Source organism: Acanthopagrus latus, chromosome 6, assembly GCF_904848185.1.
Source record: "Acanthopagrus latus isolate v.2019 chromosome 6, fAcaLat1.1, whole genome shotgun sequence".
Classification (NCBI taxonomy): Eukaryota; Metazoa; Chordata; class Actinopteri; order Spariformes; family Sparidae; genus Acanthopagrus; species Acanthopagrus latus.
The window spans coordinates 5507550-5530160 of record NC_051044.1 but is presented as its reverse complement, the minus strand read 5'-3'; the positions used below and the strand labels follow the sequence as shown (position 1 = coordinate 5530160).

Sequence of the window (22611 nt, the reverse complement as noted above, 5' to 3'; positions counted from 1 at the left end):
AATGGCAAATTATAGACGATAAACAGAAAGTGTGTAAAGATGAGTTAATATTTGACGTGCAGTAATCCCACTATTATAACTTGAAACCAGGGTTTAAATAAATAAGAAGCTTTATAACAGACAGAGTAAGGTAAACAAACATACCGATAATAGCAAAAATAATAGGATATTGTTTTATTATGTCATATTAAATAACTGGTTAACTTCCAAAGAGTCAGAACGTTTAAGCTGTAACCAGCTGTATGCAGTGGAGCGTCCCAGAGGGCACTTTATCAGGTTGGATCTACATATAGAAGTACAAGTGTGTGTGTGTGTGTGTACTACATTTCTGTTTGTGGTGAGAAGTTCTGTCTGTGTTACATTCCCGTCTCAGATTGTTAAATTAGAATAGTTTTCATGCTGAAGTAGTGAAACTCTCCAGTTTTTTTCACGAGTAAGAAGCAAAGATTTGTTTGAATGTCAGAAAAATAACCATAATTTGTCTAGCGGAAGTTCATTTTATTCATCTTTTCCTTACTTGTTGTTAATCGTGTGTCTGCTCGGGTGCCCCAGTCCCAAAGTTGGGAACCAGTGGTCTATAGAAGCTACAGTCCATGTGCAATAATCACCAGAGGTCTTGATGGAGGGAGGGAGGGAGTGGTGTGTGTGTGTGTGTGTGTGTGTGTGTGTGTGTGTGTGTGTGTGTGTGTGTGTGTGTGTGTGTGTGTGTGTGTGTGTGTGTGTATGTTTACCGCCGTTACTTTAACTATTGTTGAACAAGTGCTACTGTTAAAACTGCTGCTTTGTCAGTACTAACACTGTTCCTACTTGTCCTGCTGCTGGTACAACAAGGGGAGTTATAGGAAGAGATGACCTCTGCTGGGAGGTTCCTACTCTGCCAGTTTCTGTTGGGTTTTTTTTTTGTTTTTTTTTTCTCCTTTCTCTGCCTCGATTAGAGAGGAAAAGACGACGGCAGCAGCAGCCCCAGCCTCTCCGGCCGCTCTTTGCTTCGTAGGACGCTGAGCTGAGGGGTGATTTGTTGGTTGTAATTTGTTTGTTAGTTTCTACATTACAGGGTGAATATGAGCAAACAATACTGCAAATAATCCCAACTCTGCGTGGATCCACCCATTGTTTTTTTTTACTTTTAGTCTTTTTTAAACTTTTAATGACTTATATTCTTCCGTCCATTCACAGCAGGTTGCTTTCAGCTTTCCTATTGCTCCTGGAGTACAAGTCCATTGTTTTCTAGTTTTTCCTGCACAGAGGATTTTGTTATCTGTGTGTTTTTTCCTGTAGTGATTAGAGCTGCTTGTGTTTGAGGGACAAACTGATGTGAAGATCCGACGCTGCCCGAACACGTTCCCTTTACTTTTTCTGCTGTTTCATTCTACTGACGCCCGGTTGGTGGACTAATTGTTCCCCCTGGATGTTCCACTGTGAGCCATGCTGCTCCTCCTGCTGCTGCTCTGCCTGCAAACTTCACTGCAACAACAGGTACCACACCTCCAGCTCCATTACACTGAGACACTATATCACCTGCTTATTCTCTCTAGGTGTTTTAACTGAGGAAGGTCAACTGAAACTTACTAAAATTATTTTATAGTATTTTTGCAAGTTAGATAGTGTCCAGGAGTTTGTTTCCAACTTGGAATCCAGTGTCGCAGATTATTTTTTGCAGAGTCTAAAGCCATTGTGAACACAACCTTTCACTGATTGAATTAAACGTTGTGGACTCAACCAAAGCTCGTGGTGTAAATGACTGTTTCTTGAAGATTATCTGTAACTAATACAGTCCTGGCAAAAACTATAACATAATGGAAGTGTAAAAGAGTACTACAGCAATTCATGATCATTCTTCTGCAAAGTTTGGGGACTCACATGAGACAGATGGTCATCAGAGGCAGAGTCATGCTGACAGAGTTCCCTAAAATGGATCAAACTTTATCCAGACTAAATCTTCCAGTCTTGTTTTGTGGCCCCGTGCTGAGCTGGAGGCTTCCATCAGCATGCTAACACGCTCACAATCAAGTGCTGTCGCCCAGCCCATCCCGCAGTTCCACCTGCTTTCTCAACATGTTATCTGTTCAAACTGGGACAGACCCACGCGCATAACCAACGCACCTGCCAGGGTAATGAGTCTCCACACTGCTAACTTGCCATTACACGCATCACAACCTCCACAGAACAGGATCATCACACATCCACTCAAACAAACACATGTCTAAAATTTAAACTTTTCCTCTTATTTGTTCAATTATACTGTTACAAACTCTGGCTCTATTGTTATTACCACACCCAGTGTTATCAGCAGTGCCACACTAACACTGGTGGAAGTCATTTTTTAGAACAGAATGGTTGTTCATTAAAAACACAACTGTGGCGATGCAGCAAAAATAACAAGAAATGTTGAGAAATAAGAGGAGAAAGTGATAACACACTTGTAAATAGTGATCATGCAGTCATATGTTTCCTCTGCTCCCTCAGACGGCTCCTCCGGGTCGGTGTGATGTCTCACAGAGGGAGGAACTGCACTCCTCCTGCACTTCTTTGGCTGCCTGCGCCATCAGCAGCTGCCCCCGCGGCTTCAGCAGCGTGGGCATGACGAACTGCAGGTATGTGACAGGTTACAAACACACAGATCCTTAAAGTAGCACATGATATTTTGTTGTTTTCTTTTTTTTTCCACCTCTAATACACACACAGACCTTCACCATACTGTAGTTCTATGTGGCTAAGTCGTTCCCCTTATGTTCTCCGCATGTTATGTAGTTATGTGGTGGAGATCGGTGGCGCTGAGATGGAGCTGGAGGGATGTCAGCGCATCTGTGCGAGGATGTTCATGCAGCCACGATGCTGCCCGCAGCACTGGGGAATTCTCTGCCTCCGTAAGACACACCAACACACAAAAAGTACACTCACATTAAACATGAGGGAAACCCAGACCCTATTTTGACATCTTGTAAATGGAATTGCATTACTAGAAAGCTTTCCCAGTCTGCTGTGGCTCAACTTGTCACATTCACCCTGTTCACGCACACTGATGGCAGAGGCTCCATGCATGCTGCTCATCGGGAGCAATTTAGGGTTCAGTATGTTGTTCAGCTGAACCAAGAATGCTTCAGTATGCAGCCAGGGATTCGAGCCAGCGACCTTCAGATTACTGGATGATCCGCTCTACCTCCTGAGCTGCAGCCGACCTATATCATGGTGCCTGAATGACTTACAGCTACAAACATTTTTGTAGATCATCTCAGCTGTCAGCTACATCACAGCTTGTAATAGCTGGGGGCAACTGTGACAACAATGAGGTGACAATACATACTCCAAAATATCTATTTTTTATATAACTTAATAAAAAAAAAGCTGCTCTCAGAGGAAAATAAAGTCCCCAGAACACTGTTTGAAGCTAGAAATTTGGCAGGGTCCGCCACATATACATAAAGTAAAACAGTATAACAGGAACAGGTTAAATAAACAAGTAAACACAATTAAAATAAATAAATAAATAAATGTGATTTTTTCTTTAAATGGAATTCTAGTTTTTAATTTCAGAGGTTTAATTATTTTTTTTCTGTCTGTTCAGTGTCCAAAAGAGAAAGAAAGAAAAAGTGTCCCATTCTTTAACGGCTATTTTAATCAAAGGGCGGGGTTGTTCTGTTTTCTGTACTTCTGATTGGTCGTTCGGTAGATCGTCATCTCTTTACACCAATCATGTAGCGCTATGCTCATGGACCGTTATGTGTAACAGGTAGAAAAAAAAAAATAATATCGGATAATTTGATTTAGCAGATAAACTCACTCGCTTTAATCTGCTTTCGTGCTGTCATTTGTGTTTGTTCGATGAGACGTGAGTGAAAACTTCTGCCTATTAATGGAAGAAACGCTTGATAATGACCGCTTCACTATACAAGCCGCCATTAGCTTGTAACATACCGTCTAAACCCGTGTTTTTTTTTGCTAACGCTAACGTTCCTGTTAACTTACAGTTTTACACTAAAAACTTTTAATCTTATGTGGATTGATTGGATATTGAATGCCCTGATTGCACTAAACTACTGCTGGCTCACTGTGAACGGTAGGACAGTTAATTTATATAGGCAGGTGTACAATCTGAAGCTAATTAGGCTTATTAGCCATAGCTCATTAAAAGCCTAACTTTAAGCTAACAGTCATTATTGAACACATGATCTCTGTGTATACTGCAACATTGCAGTAATGATAGGTACTTTTTAGATTTAAAAAAAAATGCAGTTGGTTATTAATGATGTTTATGTGATAAAGTTGCGATAGTGATTTATTTAAATACTTAAAATTTGTTTACAGTATTTTATCTGCAATTTGATAATCAAAAAAGGCAGAATGTTGGCTCTGATAATTGGTCTACCTCATTAACATAAACGTTTCACCAGGGATTACATTTCACTATTATGTGAATTCACTATGATTTTCTCACAATAAAACAACAACCAAAACATATTAAAATCTCCTCCAAGACAAATAATCAATTGGCATATTTTCTACCAGGGCTGAACATTTGATAAAGAAATGATTGTCTTGTATATCTATTTAAAACTGTATTCATGTCCCTCAAAACTGATATCATTCAGTGTGACATATCTCACACACAATGAAATGATGTGTCATGCATAGGTTGTTACATTACTGATACTAAGTGCTTTTTTTATGGTTGTCAAGGCCACAGAAAGGATGTGGGCCAACCTGAATCCTCGTCTCCCACCGCCGCTGCCGTCAGCTGGGTGGTGGGAGCGCGACTTGATGTCCTCTAGTCTGTCATCAAACTACGCACTGCCTCCTCTCAGCTTGGCATTGATCTCATTTAAGTTAGCATCTAAAAACAGACAGAAGCAAACTGAAATACTTCAAGGTTAAATGTTATTATTCATTGTTATCATTGTCAAAAGAATTCCACTCTATATCTGTAGCACTTTCCTGCGTTTGTGTTTCCTTCCTCTCTCTCTTTCTCCTGGTGTCTGCCCTCAAACTAATCAATAGGACAAATGACAGCCATGTGACTGGGACACATGAACCTACAAGATTGCAGTTATTGCACAAAAACTTTAAACAGAAACAGAACTGAATCTTTTAAACAATGAATAGTGATGATTTCTAATCACCTGTCCACCTGTCTGCCTCTAGCCTGTCCCAGCTGGTCAGGGAAGACCTGTAACTTCCATGGAAACTGTCAGGATGGAGACGTCGGTAACGGGACCTGCGTCTGTGATGTCAGTATCCTGTCTATCTTTGACTATCTTGACTGTTTGAGTTCAGTGATCAAAATGTATACAGGGACATAACCAGTGACCTTTACATTCCTGATTGAGAGACTTGACCACAGCTCAAGCTTGTCTCTGACAGGAGATTTTGATGTTTTTTTGGTGTATGTTTGGTATGTATATGTCATTGTGTTTGGGTGGGGAGGGGAAACGAGTTAAGCTGGATACATAGTGTGTTTGTTGGTTCAGATTGTTAACATATTGGTGATACTGCAAATTAATAATTAGAAAATGTTTCTCTCTTTAGGAGGGCTTCACAGGCTTTGCCTGTCAGGAGTGTAAGAATCCAAACTTTTATGGAGATAAGTGTGACAAAGGTAGGCTCTCTCACTCAGAGACTCTTCTTCTCACCGAAGTTTCTGGTAAACATGTGGTCTTAGAAAATAAAAGAATAACACCTCCAATTGGGGGACTACTGTATGTTTAACAGCTGCAAAAATGATACACAGTCAACTGACTGGACTCTTTTTGTGTGTCTGTCTGCACAGCTTGTGACTGTGTCTATGGAGTGTGCAATCAAGGTCCAGAGGGTGATGGACAGTGTTTGTGTCAGCCACCATACACTGGAAAACGCTGTGACCAAGGTAGGACCATGACATGCAGGTTCATCTGTATTTGATTACATAAACCATATAAACACATATCAAATAATCATTTGACTGCTAATTATTATGATAATCATTCATTATATCACAAATATTAAAGAAATGATATATAATTACATTATTCGCTAATATTCGGTTACACTGGGGATCCTTATAATGTTTTGAATAGTTTATTATGCTATGATATTAGTAAAAATGCTAAGAAACTACAACTGAAACTTACATTTGTCTATATGATGTTCAGTTGTTGTCCACACTGAGCTGCTGTTGTGTCTGTGTTTTTGGCAGTGAGCACCAGTGCCAGGTGCAGTAACTGCAGCCCTTACTCATACTGTAAAGGAGAGGGAGACGCTGCCTACTGTGAATGTTTGCCTGGATACAGGAAGAATTCGCAGGGAAAATGCTTAAGTAAACACACAACCCAACAGCCAATTTCTGTTTGATTTTATCCCAACCTTTAGTTTAGGATGTCATTTATTTGGTCCATTTGTCCAGTCTGTGTTAGCATGCTAATATAAGCATTCAGCTCAAAATTAATGAGGCTGTTCTTGGCCTGATGAAAGTCAAGGTAGGTCTGAGGTTTTAGAGCTGAGAAAGTCAAGTCTGAGATGTCCTCAAATGGCCACTGCACACAGGATAAATCAATACTAACATGACATTTCCTGTGGTGCTAGACTCAGGACAAACCCTCCATTTGGATCATCATCTCTTAAACAATTCTTTTTTCTTTTTAATGAACATACCAGTCACACAGGGCTGCTCAATACCACAGACATTTAGTGGCATTTCATCTTTATTTTATCAAGTTTTGATAATGCCCCTGAAGTCCAGAAAGATTTTTTATATTTATGTACAGTAGTTCTAAATTGAGAATTAACTGTAGAGCCATAAACTACAACTAGAACAAGGTTTCATTGTTCCTCTCTCTTTCAGTTTGATCTGGACTAAAAATAGGACCAGGATTAAAATTGAAATCCTCTTGGCGTTTATATACAGAACTACAATCAGGACGAGAAACTGTTCTGAAAAAAGAAGGACTACAGCCAGGAACAGTCTTATATCTCTTTCTTTGTATCCAGAGCTCGACCCAAGGCCAGAACAAGACCTTGACTCAGAATGATTTCCTCTTTCTCACCCTCTGTTTCTTGACCATTAGAAATAAACTAAACGCAGGACTAGTCTAAAGCCAACTCTTGTGGTTATTATTTATTTATTTAATGAACATGGTTTATTTTGTTTTATTTGTTTTGAGGTATCGGGATAAAAATTGTCTCCTGGACTGAATTAGATCTTCCTTTTCCTTGTCAGCTCATTGCTCAGGGAGGGACTGTGACGTGAATGCCCAGTGTTCCTCACAAGGGTCAAAGGTCAGTTGTGCCTGTTTGCCCGACTACCAGGGCGACGGCAAGATCTGCGTACCCAAAAACCCTTGCACTGAGAACCATGGAGGGTGTCCCATCAACTCCACCATCTGTGTCTTCAGAGGACCCAATAAGGTAAGGACACCTAGAAAGGGAGGATGAGGACTAGAACAGACCCAGGATGAGGACAAGGACTATAACCAGAACTAGAATGACCATCAGTACCAGAACAAGCAACAGAGAGAGTTGATGTCGGAACTAAAATTCACGAGTCCAAAAGCAAAACCAGGTTGAAATCCTAAAACTGCTGAACCTCACAGTGTCTCTGTCTGTCCGCCCTTCCATCTGTCTTTCAGTCCAGTTGTGAGTGTTTGCATGGGATGTCCCCTGTAGGTGGCGACGCTGCGTTTGGTTGTCAGCTGGTCTCTGCCTGCTCAGCGGACACCTGTGACCCCACAGCTCGCTGTCAAACTGAACTGGATGGACAACCCAGGTCAGACACACAGTTTTACTTTTTTTAAAAATATATATTTTTTTGGCTTTACTGACAGAACAGCTTGGAGATATGACAGGAAGCAGGTTGAGAGAGAGGGGGAACGACAAGCAGCAAAGGGCCCCAGGCCGGGACTCAAACCCGGGTCTGCTGCAATGAGGACAAAGCCTCCGTACGTGGGCCCTGCTCTACCCGCTGAGCTAAACGGCCCCCCACTTTTCTAGAACTAGATCTAGATTCAGGTCTAGACACAAGACTAGAACTAGACGACAATTAGAACTAGAATTAAACCCAGTGCTAGTGTCTTTTTTTTCTCAAAGATATTTTTATTTAGTTTTTACACAAATATAGTACAGGTATAAAATGGGTACAGGGGGTTTATATATATTTTATTTTAAGTGCACAGTCACAAGAGAGATGATCCTGTCGATCCACTGTAGGGAGAAAAAACACAACAACACAGAACAAGAGCACAAAACAAGGAACCTTATCTAGTCCTCCTCTCCACCCAGTCCACCCGACACATCATTATCTTGCTGGACTCATACATAAAGGAATAAACAGGACAGATTGACCAATTGTACTTAATTCCTGGAGTGGTACAGGTAACAGCTGGAAGTTAGGTTTTACTCTGACAAAGTAACAAAATAAAGTAAAATAAGATAGAAAAGTAAATATATATATATAAATTATGAACTTACAGATGGGCCGATAGAAGACATCAGAGAGAGGGCCAAATTGTACACCTGGCATTGCTGATAGAGAAACAGAAAGCAGAGTATGAGTGATGGATCCAGTCCCTAGCTAGACTCAGAAAAAAATCTCTGTTTGTTGTTTTTACCTCTCCTAGAAATAGACCATAACCAGAGGCAAGGACCAGGAATAAAAACCAAGATTCACTTTCTTTACATACGTCTGTCAAGGACTGAATCTAGACCCAGAGCCTAGACTAGAGTCTCTAGAAATACAGATGCTGATGTCAGACACTGTTTCCCTCTCTGCCTTTGGATCTTTGCTAGTTTGTGTGAATGTGTGTGCATTATAGTGTCATTAATTCACCCGCCATCTCTCTCAGGTGTGTGTGTGATGCGGGTCAGATTGGTGATGGCCGGCGTTGCTATGGTAACCTGATGGAGCGGTTGATAGAGCTGGACAGGAGTGGGAGCCAGAGAGAAAATCTGACCGGAGCCGTTGCCCTGTTTGGTAAAAGAAACACAAATACACTGTGAATAATGCTTTACAAAAATGTGACTGTTGAAGTAGTTTGAACGAATTAAATACATTTGATTATTCAGCTTCGGGTTGGGAAATGTCGGCTGATTTGGCATATGGCGATGTCTACAGTGAAATGTCGTGATGGACGATGACATCATTGTTTATGAATTTGAGGCAGCGTTTCCCCTCAGTGTTGTCGTAAGGCAGCAGTTGCATAGTAGCTCACCAATGTTGCCGCTGCAGTTTCCCGCCGTTACTCTGACCTGAATCGCCAACTGTCTCACCCTGCAGAGCAAACTGTCTCTTGTTAGCATTGACATACATTCCTGTGTAAAGTGTCCGTTACTTAGCTTTGTTCGGCCTCAAATGCATTAAAAAAACATGACTGACTGGCCAAGGAAGCTAAGCTGAGAAAACTGTGTATGAATACACACAGTGACCCCTGGGAAAAGAAACTCTGCGGCCACAAATTTAACCAAATCTGACTGAGGAGGTTTGATAAGAAAATAATAAACGGGACTCGGAGACGTAACTGCCCTCATATCACAAACAATAACAACAACTCTTGCCCTCCGGCAACTCTGAGGGGACACGCCTCTTAATTGTGCCCTCTGGTGGGAAGCCAACGACTAACCCTAATTCAAGTTAATTGTAGACCAATTATCATTTTCCTTTCATGATTTTATTGTGGAAAGCCACTTAGGACCCTTCACAGCTTTCTAGATACTGATAAGATAAATGAGTCTAACTTGATGAAAATTGCCCTCAGAATCCTTTTTTTTTTTTTTTTGCTGTATTGTGAAATTAGAATGACTATATTTTTTTCTGTCTGTGTTGTTTGTTTCTATGTTTAATCTTTTCTGTGTGTGTGTGTGTGTGTGTGTGTGTGTGTGTGTGTGTGTGTGTGTGTGTGTGTGTTTCAGAGAAAGGCTGTTCACTGCTGCTGAGTCACAATGGACCCTTCACAGCTTTCTTCCCTCTGCTGAAAACACCCCTGACTGTAAGTCACCTGTCTGTCTTTCATCACCTGTGTGTCTGTAGATAGTCACCTGACTGTCTGTCTGAATACACAGTTTCCAGCATTTTATTTGAATGATTGCCTCTGTGTTCCTCAGCACAGAAACACACGTCTCCTGGATTTCTGTAATTTTGGTGAATGGCTCTAAAGTGGTGTGAATCAGAGCTCTTTCAAGTTCAGATCAGTTGGAGACCAAATGTCCCTATTCATCTCAAACTGATTCAGAATGTAAAAGTGAACAGATTTTAAACAGCTGAATGTCTTTTCAGGTTTCTTTAAAGAGTAATCTTTAGCCTCAGCTTGGTAAGTGGAGTCCACTGCAGCTCTGTGATTAGATGTTTCTTACACAAAAGCACTTTTGGAGATGTATTCTCTCCATCACTTCTTCTGTCCACAAGCTTTTACCTTTGTATTTTTTATATCAAAGAACCTGATATTTTCTGACACAGTTGTTCATCTAGTGATCTGATTATTGAATAAGGATGATTTTGTGTCCATCCAAGTCCATCCCCCCCTTCCCAAGTACTCCCCACACACACACACACGCACAGTTAACCTGACTGTAAAATCTGAGGTAACCATAGAAACCTGAGAGAGAAATTTAAATTTTTGATACGTAAAGCAAGAATTCAAAAAGAAAAATGTATATGAATCTTAGAGTGTTTGCTATCCAGAACTTGAAGTCATTTCTAGGTACTTTGACTTATATTTTCTAAGGAATACTACTGGAACCTCCACAATCACTAGATGGGAAGCCTTCAAAGCATTGTGTAGGGGGCGCATCATAAGCAAGTAAAATAAGTAATTCAAAAATAAGTAGTGAAACCGCAACTTTAGAACCCCCCAACTCTCCATATTTTGTGTACACCTTTACCTCTGAGTGGTTTACAGACAGAGCTGCTGGAAACAGTAAGTACTTTTTGACAGTCTGATGATGTGAAAATCTCTACCTGCCCCAAAGAATCTGAGCTGATGTTGTTTTAAATGGAAGTAGCAGTAGCCAAGCATTTGGTCACACCTCTTTTAAGAAAAGGAAAAAAGAGGGGTTAGGAAGGGTTTTGTCTAGGATCTGTTGACTCCTGCCAGAGTCTGTCTGATGTTAAAAGACCCAAAAACCCTATGATCCCAGGTTACATCTGGATTGTGAGTCCTTGTCCATCCCAGGGTGTGTGTCAGAATCATCAGGGCTTTCTGTTTAATTATCTTCATTTGCAGATTCCAGCTTTATTTCATTTTCCAGTTATAAGTCTTTAAACATTTGCACAAGAGTGCAGGTGTCCCATTTTCTTCCCAGCTGTCAATGTGGTAAACAGTTGTTAAATACAGCACACCTCTATTTTCACCAACTAGTAGGTAGCAAAAGATCATAAATATATTACATATTACTGATTTGCTTAATCACATTGTCTCTACAGGGTGTTAATGACGAGCTGGTGTGTAAAAACCACTTGATCCTGGGTCAGCACCTCTACAAGACTCTGGAAGGACGAGACTTCAGCCTGTACGGAGGAGCCAAGCTGAGGACCAAAGACAACAAGGTAATACCTCCTCTCCATAAGTCACAACCATGTTCACAAATATTCAAATGGGAAGTTATGAATTAAAACACAGCTGCATGCTAGTGCACTGCAAGTATAAAGTTAAGACTTGCAGTGTTTTGAAATCTGGTTTTCCAAGGGCAGTGTTTGATTTTGATATCACTGTAAACTCAAGAGGAAAATTATTTCTTTTTGACATCTTAAAAAAAGGTATTATGAATGTTTAGCAATCAAACTGAAGATGGAAAAAGTCCTCATGAGGTATAAATGTTCAAACTGTCTAGATAGTTGAAGACCATTAAAATTACACAAACATCAATGTAAACTGTTTTAACTTTTATTGGTCCCCACAATCAGAATGATCCAAAGAAGAAAAAAGAGAGAAACCACATAAAAAACCTGCACAATGTGCCACAGAACATTTTCATTTGATTAGTTTTGCTGTCATCGCTACTATTAACATTAATAAATGCCACCTTTCTGCCTGTCTGTTAAATGAAACCTCTCATTTCTCTTATGAACTGATATTCCAGTAACAGTGATTTGTCCCGGCACAACATCCTGCTTCAAAAGGAATTGCATCACATAAGAAAGTAAACATACAGTCTTGTGATATTTGTAAAAACACCCCAGCTTCCGCACCATCATCACCACTGAACATATTATAGAATGTCTACAATTTGATCATAATCCTCCACTACCTGCCACCATCTTAAATGTAATAAATTTATCAGCTAATTCATTTCACCAAAGTGTTGTCAACATCGTAAGCCCCAGTCATCCCATAATCTTCCAAGTCAAAATTTCAAAAATAGCAGATTTGTTAAGGAGAGAAAGTACATACATTCACTTATATATTCACGTATAAAACATTTCATTAATATTCTTTTTTTTTTTTGAGGGGGAAAAACTCACTTATAGGGTAACAACCAAAGATATTAATCAAAGTCAAGCCTGTGACAGCATTACTTTCTATCATAATAATCTCTACTTGTGCTTTTCCACCCTCACAGAGACTTTCACTGGTAAAATCTTCAGGGGTACCTGATTCTCAGTGTAAATATATGGAAACAGGATGCCAGTGAAGGAGTGTGTGAATGTGTGTATGTGTGTGTTTGTATCAAGATCAGAGAATGACAACTTTCCTTTGTCAAAGTCCATATTAACTCTGATCTTCTGGAGCTTCTTCATCACGGGCAAATCTTTCTCGTGATCTGAATTGGAGAATGCAGTGAATTTACCGTGAGAAAACATAATTCTCCACAATCCAGACTGTAGGCGTCCGTTAATCATGATGGACTCTGCCAGCATTCCCACTTCCCAGTCCTTGTTATCTCCAACCTCAACGTCCCAGCTGTGAATCCCTGAAATAAAGCCTGAAGAGCTGTGGACGCAGCAGGGGAATTTGGTCCTCTTCTGGTTTTTTGGAAGCAGCTTTTTTTCTCCAGATCTCACACTGGTGAGATCTTCAGACACGATGAGTTCTGGGTCTGCTGTGTTTGGATCCAGAATCACAGGAGTGTAGGAGACCATCTTCTTCATCTTGTTCCAGATGTTGAAGGTCAGGTTGCCCAGGTGTTTGGCCACGTCTATCAGAGCTCCTGAGTCCAGCTGTGGATCATCCAGCAGGGGGCGCTGCTGGACTCTCTTCACTGCAGCCTTGTAGTTCTGCAGGAATGAGACGTCTTCAGCTCTCAGTTCCTTCTCTGTGGCTTTGATTGTGTCTGACAGAGCTGCTATCTCTCTGCTCAATGCCTCAGTTTGCTCCTTCATCATCTGACTCTTCTGCTTCTCTTCCTCCCTCAGAGCAGTGATCCTGGCCTCCTCTTCCTCTTGTAGAAACTGATGAAGCTTCTTAAACTGCTCTTTAATTTTACTCTCTGTGTGTTTAGCCTGGACTTGGATGTATTCTGCTGTTTGAACAAAGTCTCCTTTAACTTGTTCAAAGCGCTTCAGTTTGTCCTGTAAGGGCTTCAGGGTTTTCTGGAGCTCCTCTTTGTGATCCTGTGCAGCTTCATCGATTGGTCTGAATTTGTGGTTGTTGTGTGTTTTTGAGTCTCGACAGACGACACACACTGGCTGCTGATGGTCCAGACAGAAGAGTTTGAGTTTCTCAGAGTGCTGACTGCAGACAGCCTCAGACCCAGCTGATGCTCTCTGTTCCCTCTCCTGTAAGAAGGCCTCACACAGGTTCTTCAGTACCAGGTTACGAGGTGCATCACTCCTTGAGTGTCTTGTCTTACAGCATGGACACTCAAATGGTTTTTTCCCCCTCCACCACTTCTGCAGACAGTCCTTACAGAAGCTGTGGCTACATGACAAGACAACAGGATCTTTGAAAATGTCATGGCAAATAGGACAGGAGAGATTGTCCTCTGATCTCAAAGACATTTATATCTGAGTTTAACTGAAAATGCAGCAAGCAGACAGGGAAGTTTTCTCTGTAGAACGTTCTTGAAAGTTACTTTCACTTTTAGTTTTGGCTCATTCAGTTTCTTACGTAAAATCAGCAGCAGGTTGAAGTGCAAGTAGTCAGTATTCCAGTAAATCCAGTGGTCCCTTCCTGCAGCTATCTTCTCTCAGTAGACGTGGTGGTTTTGGTATGAATCTTACAGCGTGTCTCGCAGTATGTGTCTCCTCTCAGAACAAGGAAGGATAAGATATATTTCCTGTTTGTCCGTGTTGAGTCTAGGAGGGGGTGGAGCTTTGTTCACCTGATTGCACTTGCTTATTATAGCAGGTGTGTGTTGCAATCCACTAGATCAAAACGTGAAGGTCTGTAGTCTATAGTCATCCCTAGTTATTGCATGTTAAAGGTCCAAGGCCATGTTGTACTTCTGGATCAACATGACCTCCAAAGTTTAATCAAGTGAGGATTTCAGAAGTCAAAATCTGCCTAAACCTTCACGGGTTAAAATCATAAACAAAGAAAAAAGGAGTTATTTGATTTCCATATTATTATCACAGAAAGTTGACATCTTTGCTATATAAAAAAATCTAAAATTTGTTGTCTCTTGCCATTAACTACCATACAATTTTCCCAGAAATAAGGTCCCATTGGGCACATGGGGAGGGGCGGGGCTAAGTGCATGTTACTTTTAATGTGGCTGTCTCCGTGTACACATGCTGTACCAAAATCTTCTCAGTTAACAGGTTTGTGTTTGTATTTGACACATATATTCAAGTAAGGACAGCTGAGGCTCTGGAAGTTTATTCTTGTATTCATGTAAGTGAAGACTGATTAGAAGAGTCAGCTTTTACCACATCAGTCCCAGCGATCATGTCTACACGCAGCTGGTCACTAATCAGATTTCTCCCTTAACCACTGATGGATGACAGTGCTTCCTGGAAGTTGTTTTTGTTGGAGCATTTGGACCAAATAGAGGACTGGTTTTGTACTACCGGAACAAAGTTTATGACTGTGCAAATGTGCCTGAATTTTACAAATTTTCATCTTTTGGATTTGTTTTAAAAAAATGATGATGCACAGCAGGCCAGCAGACAGTCTTGGCTGGGCCCGGGATGAGATAAACTTAGATGAGCCCTCTGCGCCCAGATCTCTCCTTTTCCCCTGCTCTTCCTCTCCTCTGCTCTTTCTCTCCTCTACTCTTTCTCTCCTGTTCCTCTCCTCTGCTCTTCCTCTGCTCTGGCTGAAATTAAATGTGTGATTAGTCTCTGATCCATCCTGCTCAGACTCTCTGACGGGGCAGTGGGCCCCTCCAGCTCCACTATGACTCTCTCTCTCTCTCCTCTCACCAGGGTTTCTGCAGGTTTTAACAAGTCAAACTTAAGACTTTTAAGACCTTTTTAACACCATTTTGAACTAAATTTAAAAACTACTTTAGTTTTTATCTAGGAATTTAATTTTAGTTAACTATAGATGAAATGAAAAGATGATGACAGAAGCGGCAAATGAATGTACATATTTAAGACTTAACTAAATGTAATTAAGACCTATAAACAAATTATGGATGTATTTAAGGCCTAAAATTGAGATAACGATCTTGACCACTATTTCAAGGACAGTTAGGAAGAAAGCAAATAAAAAGCTGTAATTCAATGAGGGCCCAGGTCTGCCCCCTCTTCCCTGGGCCCGGGACAACAGACCCATTTGTCCCCCCTTATCGGCGGGTGTGATGCACAGTACAGACAGCACCATATAGTAATGATGTTTCCTTTAAACCTGACACACTGCTGCCACATTGAGATGTTGTCTGTTTGAGAATGCTGTCACGCAAAGTTTCACTTGGAAACCCTCATGTGGAATCAGGTTAACAGCCTAAACCTGGCTTTTCATTTCCACAGTTGTCTCAATAACACACTAGTGCTCATAAACACACTGATAAGTTTATCTCTGTGTGGTTGCTTTAGAGGTTCATCCTGATGGACAACCCCAGCAGACAGTACACCGTCATCCAGGAAGACCTGCCAGCAGCCAATGGGATCATCCACATCATCGACCGGCCAATCACAAACACACTATCTGACAGGTCTCCTCTTGATGAAAAGGTTGGTTAAAGGGTCACTTCACAAAACCCGAAAAACTAAAATACAATATCTACTAAAAAGTTAACTATAAATTAAATGTGAAGTTTATAAAGTTTATATAAACCCAGGTGATGTTATGGTAGTTTATGATATTTGATCATCTTCTTCTTGTGTCCAGTTTGCTGATAAGACGATTGGAGAGATTCTGACCAAGGATGAAAAATTTAACCGCTTCCTGTCTCTGGTTGATGTGAGTATTTTGTTCTGGTCATGACACAGATGTTTGTTTTTAACTGCAAATGAGAGGAAATCAGTCAAGCTTCTTTTGTGAATAAGATGAAGAAGTCCTGATTCTCAGGATGTTTGACAGTTTGCTACACCCCTCCCCTGGAACAGTGATTGTCAAATCAAAGCTTAGAAATCTAAACTAGTCATCGCAGGTTTTCCAGTCTCCACATGCTGAGGCAGTGTGCATGGTATAGTGTAAGGGCATTGTGAGTATTTAAAAAGTTTTGAGATTTGTGTCTCTTTTAATTCTCAAAAGCCAGAAACATAATAGCAGAAGTTTTTTATCCATGCAAATGTGAGATGCTAATGTTAACATGACTGGTTAACTAGCCTACCACCTACAAGCAGTAATGTAGTGTTATGTCTGAGGACCATTATTTTATACACCACACTATTTTCATTTTTGACCCAGCCAAATGTATTAACATACATTGCTTTTTCTGTCAGCTTTAGCCTCAGTCCTTGTAGCATCACATAATGAACTGTATGTAGCTTGTAAAAGGCTCCTCAGTATACACATGATGGCTAATTGCTTTAAACAGGTCATCTTGAAATATTGAAAAATCAGCTGACCAATTTCAATCAACTCATGGAAGTAACATTGCTTAATTAGCCAGCTAAGCTACAGTTGCCTGCAGTTATCATTTAGCAGAATCCATCCATAGATTCTGGCTTGACATGAGAAGCAGTGTCTTTATTTGTCTCTGAAATCAAGGACTCATTGTTTTTGAAACACTAATACACATTTTGAAGTTCAGTTCCTCCACTGCTCATGTAAACTCCATGTTTGCTTCGGGAGAATTGAATGATTGACAGACATAGAAACTGTAACTGGGGAGGCATGGCTTTGCGAGCAGTCAGTTGTCAGACAGGTTGTAGCGAGCTGTAAATCAAATTTAATGCCAAATCCTCTAATCATATAAGATGTCATTGTGTGTGTTTGTAGAACTCTGGGTCACCCCCTCCTCTTCGGGGTCCAGGACCCCTGACTGTGTTCGTCCCCACCAACCAGGCTGTGGACCGATCCAGAGATGGCAGCTTCTTGTACATGCTGAGCGATGTAGGTGCTGTTGGTATTTATGTTGTCATGTATTTATTGTATTTGTGATTAGTGCAGATAACATACAGGCTACTTTAAAAGTGCAATATGTAGTTTTTGAAAAGAAATGTCATTCTCAGAGTTTTAATATCGACAATATTAGGGAAGTAATAATTCAAATTAAGAATTTTTCCATAACTGAATAAGTAAGCAAGCTGTTCTCAGAAGAAAATAAGGTCCCCGGAACACTGTTCTGAAGCTAGAAAGGTGGCAGGGTCCTCCAAAAACAAACAAAGAACGGTATGAAACTGTGTTGTCCTTTAAGGTCAGTTTGTTTATTCAGTTTATTCATGACACACAGAGTTTGTTTATTTGGTTTGTTTAGACATACAAACATTAGTGAAGATTTATCCTTTTCTGATTGAAATATTTTCTCCAAAACACCATAGTGCACCTTTTTAAAGGGCACATCTTATGGTATCATATATTTATATATATATATATATTTTAACAGTTCTTCTCTAATTATGTTCTGCTCTTTTCAAGGCCAAACATAAACTTCAGGAACTTCTTAGACACCATGTTTACTCCCACGCTGTGGTAAGACACTCCACACTGCTGCCATTAATCCATTCTACCATATGTTCTTCCTTTCTACTTTTTTTGGTCCAATAGTGATGCAAGTGAAGAAAGATATTCCATCTGGCCAACACTTTGTCATATTTCCTGATCCAGATTGTCCTTGAGAATAACAAAAGTCACAAAAATCTGAAAACAAAGCCAAATAAACCTTTAAATTGATGATGATTTTTTTCTGTCCATAGCTGACTGTCGATTCGTTGGCTGCGCTCCCTCGAATTCAGACGATGGCCAATCAGATTGTCACCATCACTGTGTCGGATGATGTAAGTGTTACTGATTGGCTCTGCAGTGTCTCTCGTGAGTTTTTTTTTCTTTCTACACATTAGCTGGTTCATATTTACACTAGGTGTCTATCTCTTCCCTGTCCAGGGTGAGATCCTATTGGGCGAGAAAGGCATCCATCTGGCGAGCACCAACATTGTGGCGTCCAATGGGATCATCCATATGATTGATGGGATCCTCTACCCGCCCTCCATCCTTCCCATCCTGCCTCACCGCTGTGATGTCACTGAGAGCAAGATCATCGTGGTGAGGGGAGGGAGGCTGAGAGTCAAATCAAACTCTGAACAAACAAACAGGAGAAAACAGGAACAGATACAGATCTTTAATTAATTAGCTGACAGTGGCTAATGTTAGCTTGCTCATTTGTTTTCTACACATACTGTGGTTTCAGGTGGTTTTTGATCCTGGATTCTCCTTTTGGATAGCGTTTAGCTGTTTCTCCCAAAGAAAAGTTTATTTTAGATCCCAATGAATTCAGAGCGATTTGACAAACATTAGAAACACTGACAGCCAATCAGAATGCACATTTTCCTACAAAATAATGTTGCAGTGCTTATTTCTAGATGGTCTACTCTAGTAATTTAGTCTTGACTATTTATACAATTTGTTAAACACTTATATAACATATATAAGACTGCAAATTACACATAAAATACATAATTTTACCTGAGACATACTGCCAAACAATCGTTGGCACTGATAGGTTCTCTGAAGGTTGTTTTGGTGTTTTTTATTATGATTGGCGGGGTAATTGATGTTGACTCAGCCAAAAATATGTCTTCATGTGTTGGATTCTTCTTGTCTTTGATGAGTCTTCTTAAAACCATATCCTTCTGGAGTTTGTTTTCTACAATGTACAGCAGCAATATGTTTTCAATACAAACTTTTTCCTAAGCTGCTGACACAGCTGGATTGCACCGTGCGGGCTCGTCACCACTGGACGTTATTGTTCATCAGTCTGGATGCTCTCATTGTTATTTTCATATGCTAACAGTTAAAGCTGAAATGTATTTTTCATATTTATATATTTGTGTGTTTTCAGGGTCCCTGTGTTCACTGCAGTTATCTCTATCAGACTGAGTGTCCAGAAGGTACCGTTGAAATGGTAAACACATTGCTAATTCTATACAGAGCATCCAAGGAGGGGTCATATGGTAGATGGAAACTATTGATTGCACCATAACATCTTCAGAATATTAAGATTGAGTGTAATGGTGGTAGAATATGTTATTTTTCTAAACTGAATAAAAGCATAGATTGTACTCGGTGTCAGAAAAAAAACCAAAAAAAAAACACTCTTAACACCTGTCCTCTCAAAGTGACAGTCATAGCAAGGTATGAAAAAGACACTAAAAGAGAGAGAGAGCTGTAGCAATCAAAAAAATGAATTGTACGATCGTAAACTTTCCTGTTTTACAACTATTACATAGAGAAAATGAGAGTTTAGATTATTTCTGACACCAATCATAGTCTGAGCTGTAAACCTTTGCATTTACCAGCGTTTATTTGATTCAGTTTAGCAATTTGTGCACAGATCTCCCACAAAAGACATACTACTTTATGATATCTGATGGGCAGCGGTGACGAGAACAGAAAGCCAACAAATCTGTGTGTTTGTCTCCAGGAAAGTCATCAGATTGGCTGTAGTTACACCACTTCTCCTCTCAAACCAACACTTAGTACAGGCTGTGCCAAATACTGCAACGCCACCAGAAAGGTGAGAGTCAACACTTCATCAGCAGCTTTATTTGTCAGCTGTCTTTACCATGTTGACTTTATGACGATGACGATGACTGAGTGAGTATTCCGTCTTCATACTGGAACTCACACTTGTTTGTGTGTGTATGTTTAACAGGTAGCAGAGTGTTGTAAAGGTTTTTATGGTCCGGATTGTAAACCCTGTATTGGAGGATTCAAACATCCCTGCTACGACAAAGGAACAGTGAGCAAATAACAAACTCTTCTGTCACCAAATCTGTGTTTCTCAGCCGATTTGTTTTAATTTATTTATTCATACTTTTTGTTCCTTCTCACATGCAGTGCTTTGACGGTATCCATGGCAACGGCTCATGCAGCTGTCACTCAAACTTCACGGGTGTCGCCTGCCACATCTGCTCGGATCCAAGCAAGCATGGAGACAAGTGTGACCAAGGTAACAGCTCCTCTTCATTAACACTTGGAGAGCAGCGTAATAACTGTTTTTAGCTTGAGTATATCTCTTCACATATTCAAACGAGACTGTGTCTACCAACTATACAATAAACACTTACACAAACACACTCTAAGAGCCAAATTAAGATTTCTGACACCTGTTAATCATTGTCAGAAGTGACAGCTGTTGAGTCAGTAAACACATGTACCAAATTTAAAGGCAATATCTCCTTTAGAGTTAGTTAGACATTTGACTTTAAGCTACAGATGATAACATCATGGTGGCAATAGAGGAAAAAGGCTGGAGCCAAGAGATCAGAGATCACTGGAGATGTGCATGAGTCTGGTACAGAGCACAACGGAGTTTATTGGGTACTATAAGACAGCAACACCAATAAACAGTCAGTTTGGTCCCGGGTGTGAACTAAACAAGTTCTTAATCCTGCTTTTATGCTGAAGGCTCCATTAGCTCCGTAAATTAAAAATTAGAGAAGGCTTGGTTTGTTTATGATTAAACTCTTGGCCCGCCACCCTAAAGCAGTGCACTGTAAGCACTTGTGGCTAGTGTGATTAATCACAAGCCCGGCCCTCACAAAGGAATGAACTATAAGCCCTTGTAGATCACAGGTGATAAAACGATAAAGGGGGCTGGCGGAACTATGCTCTCCTACGCACACTGTGTTTACATGCACAGCTTAGTCGGATACTCGGATTACAGCCATAGTTCGACTATGCTACTCAGTCAGACAACTGCAATTGTCCGAGTGTAGATGCCGGTGAGAAAGTCGAATTACTGGGCCGAGGCCTGTCATACCCTGGTACGATAGGTGGCAACAGCAAACTCTGCCTCGGCATTCGAGAAAGATGGCGTACAGAGAGCAAGACGAAGCTACATCTTTGTACATTTTGTATTTGGTGTACATGATAATTACACAAACTAGATTCACAATGACACTCTTGCTTGCAATGATTTTGGAGGAAAGATTCATCGTGTTGTTTTCTATTTTTGGCGCCAACACGACTATAGTCTCCTTCTACTCCCGGGTCACGGCCCCTGGGGAAAAAATCTTGAGCCTGCACAGAACGCAAAATCCGAATCCAATCTGATGTAACGTATACTAGCACAGGTAATGCGACTATCAATCAAATAATCTAGGTGTTTTAATTAGACTGGAGAAATCCGATCCGGTCCTATTTTAGTCAGACTAAGGTGTATACATGCATTTTAAAAATCCGATCATGGTCAGACTAACGCAATAATTTGGTTTTCTTGAGTGTCATGTAAACACACTGACAGAGTTCAGCTGAGTCCCTTACAATGTACAGCTCTACTACACAAGGTTTAACTGAGGGCTCTTTTGAATGGTTTTCTCTTCACACAGAGTACGTAGCACAGGATGTTATTTGAACGCAGTTTTATAATAGAGTTTTACACAACACACTTCACTGATTGAGTTACCAGCCTCGTTTTATCTCTTAACTTTTTAGTCTATTTTGTTTCATGTAGCAAATACAAATGAAATCGTGAACAAATTGCAGTGGTGTGTTTCACCTGGTGTGACACTATTGAATAACCTGAAAACGTCACGTGTGTGTGTGTGTGCGTGCGTGCATGTATGCAGATTGTACCTGTGTCCACGGTGTGTGTGATAACCGTCCAGGCACCAATGGTGTGTGTCGGAGAGGTTCCTGTTTGGAGGGGTACCAAGGAAACGACTGTGACAGCATGCTCATGATGTGTGACGTCAGAGGAATAAACCAAGTCTGTCACATCCACGCATACTGTACAACCACAAGAATGAATGCTATGTAAGTATACTCCCTCTACTGCAACTGCTTGTGTTAATTTGCCACCTGATTTAGATTCTTTTAAATCTTTTAACTGGTGTGTATATGAGTTTGAGTCATTGTATTATTGTTAGTTTTAGGTAACAAAACAGATTAAGTATTCTTTTTAGTCTAATTTTTGTTGAGCTTGTTTTTTCCCAAAATATCATGGAATATGATTGGACAAACCATCTGCCCATCATGCGCTAACATCTACAAATCAGATCATTGGGAGCAAGAGCGCTACCAGAGAAGCCAGTTGATAAATCAAATTCTTGCCAAAGCCTGTCGAAAGCTGAGTGCAGACTTCCCTCCATGTTTTCTGTGCTTCTTTCTGTGAATTTTGCACTGCAGTTATGATGTATATTTTGACGCACATTGCTGTTTT

General features: G+C 40.4%; 2 protein-coding genes across 4 annotated transcripts in view; one reads left to right on the top strand and one right to left on the bottom strand.

The window, feature by feature from the left end:
• Positions 1 to 876: 876 nt before the first annotated feature.
• Positions 877 to 22611, top strand: part of stab1 (stabilin 1) — a 62667-nt gene continuing 40932 nt past the window's right edge. The window contains exons 1-24 of one of the 3 annotated variants that reach the window (XM_037100646.1): positions 877 to 1010; positions 1279 to 1476; positions 2467 to 2594; positions 2752 to 2867; positions 5140 to 5225; positions 5524 to 5593; positions 5765 to 5860; positions 6170 to 6289; positions 7190 to 7377; positions 7599 to 7735; positions 8811 to 8938; positions 9874 to 9950; positions 11384 to 11506; positions 15878 to 16015; positions 16173 to 16244; positions 17229 to 17342; positions 17868 to 17921; positions 18146 to 18226; positions 18333 to 18491; positions 19288 to 19350; positions 19870 to 19962; positions 20101 to 20187; positions 20286 to 20397; positions 22019 to 22205. In XM_037100646.1, the coding sequence (XP_036956541.1) occupies positions 1426 to 1476; positions 2467 to 2594; positions 2752 to 2867; positions 5140 to 5225; positions 5524 to 5593; positions 5765 to 5860; positions 6170 to 6289; positions 7190 to 7377; positions 7599 to 7735; positions 8811 to 8938; positions 9874 to 9950; positions 11384 to 11506; positions 15878 to 16015; positions 16173 to 16244; positions 17229 to 17342; positions 17868 to 17921; positions 18146 to 18226; positions 18333 to 18491; positions 19288 to 19350; positions 19870 to 19962; positions 20101 to 20187; positions 20286 to 20397; positions 22019 to 22205 (2480 nt within the window). In that variant the 5' untranslated portion in view covers positions 877 to 1010; positions 1279 to 1425. Of the gene's footprint in view, positions 1011 to 1278; positions 1477 to 2466; positions 2595 to 2751; positions 2868 to 3690; positions 3830 to 3900; positions 4058 to 5139; positions 5226 to 5523; positions 5594 to 5764; positions 5861 to 6169; positions 6290 to 7189; positions 7378 to 7598; positions 7736 to 8810; positions 8939 to 9873; positions 9951 to 11383; positions 11507 to 15877; positions 16016 to 16172; positions 16245 to 17228; positions 17343 to 17867; positions 17922 to 18145; positions 18227 to 18332; positions 18492 to 19287; positions 19351 to 19869; positions 19963 to 20100; positions 20188 to 20285; positions 20398 to 22018; positions 22206 to 22611 lie in introns of those variants that run through there. The other 2 variants (XM_037100648.1, XM_037100647.1) reach the window with 2 other exon arrangements.
• LOC119020883 (tripartite motif-containing protein 35-like) lies at positions 11833 to 14171 on the bottom strand. The gene has a single exon (XM_037100649.1). It carries the CDS (start codon positions 13895 to 13897, stop codon positions 12494 to 12496), a length of 1404 nt encoding a protein of 467 aa, XP_036956544.1. The 5' UTR covers positions 13898 to 14171; the 3' UTR covers positions 11833 to 12493.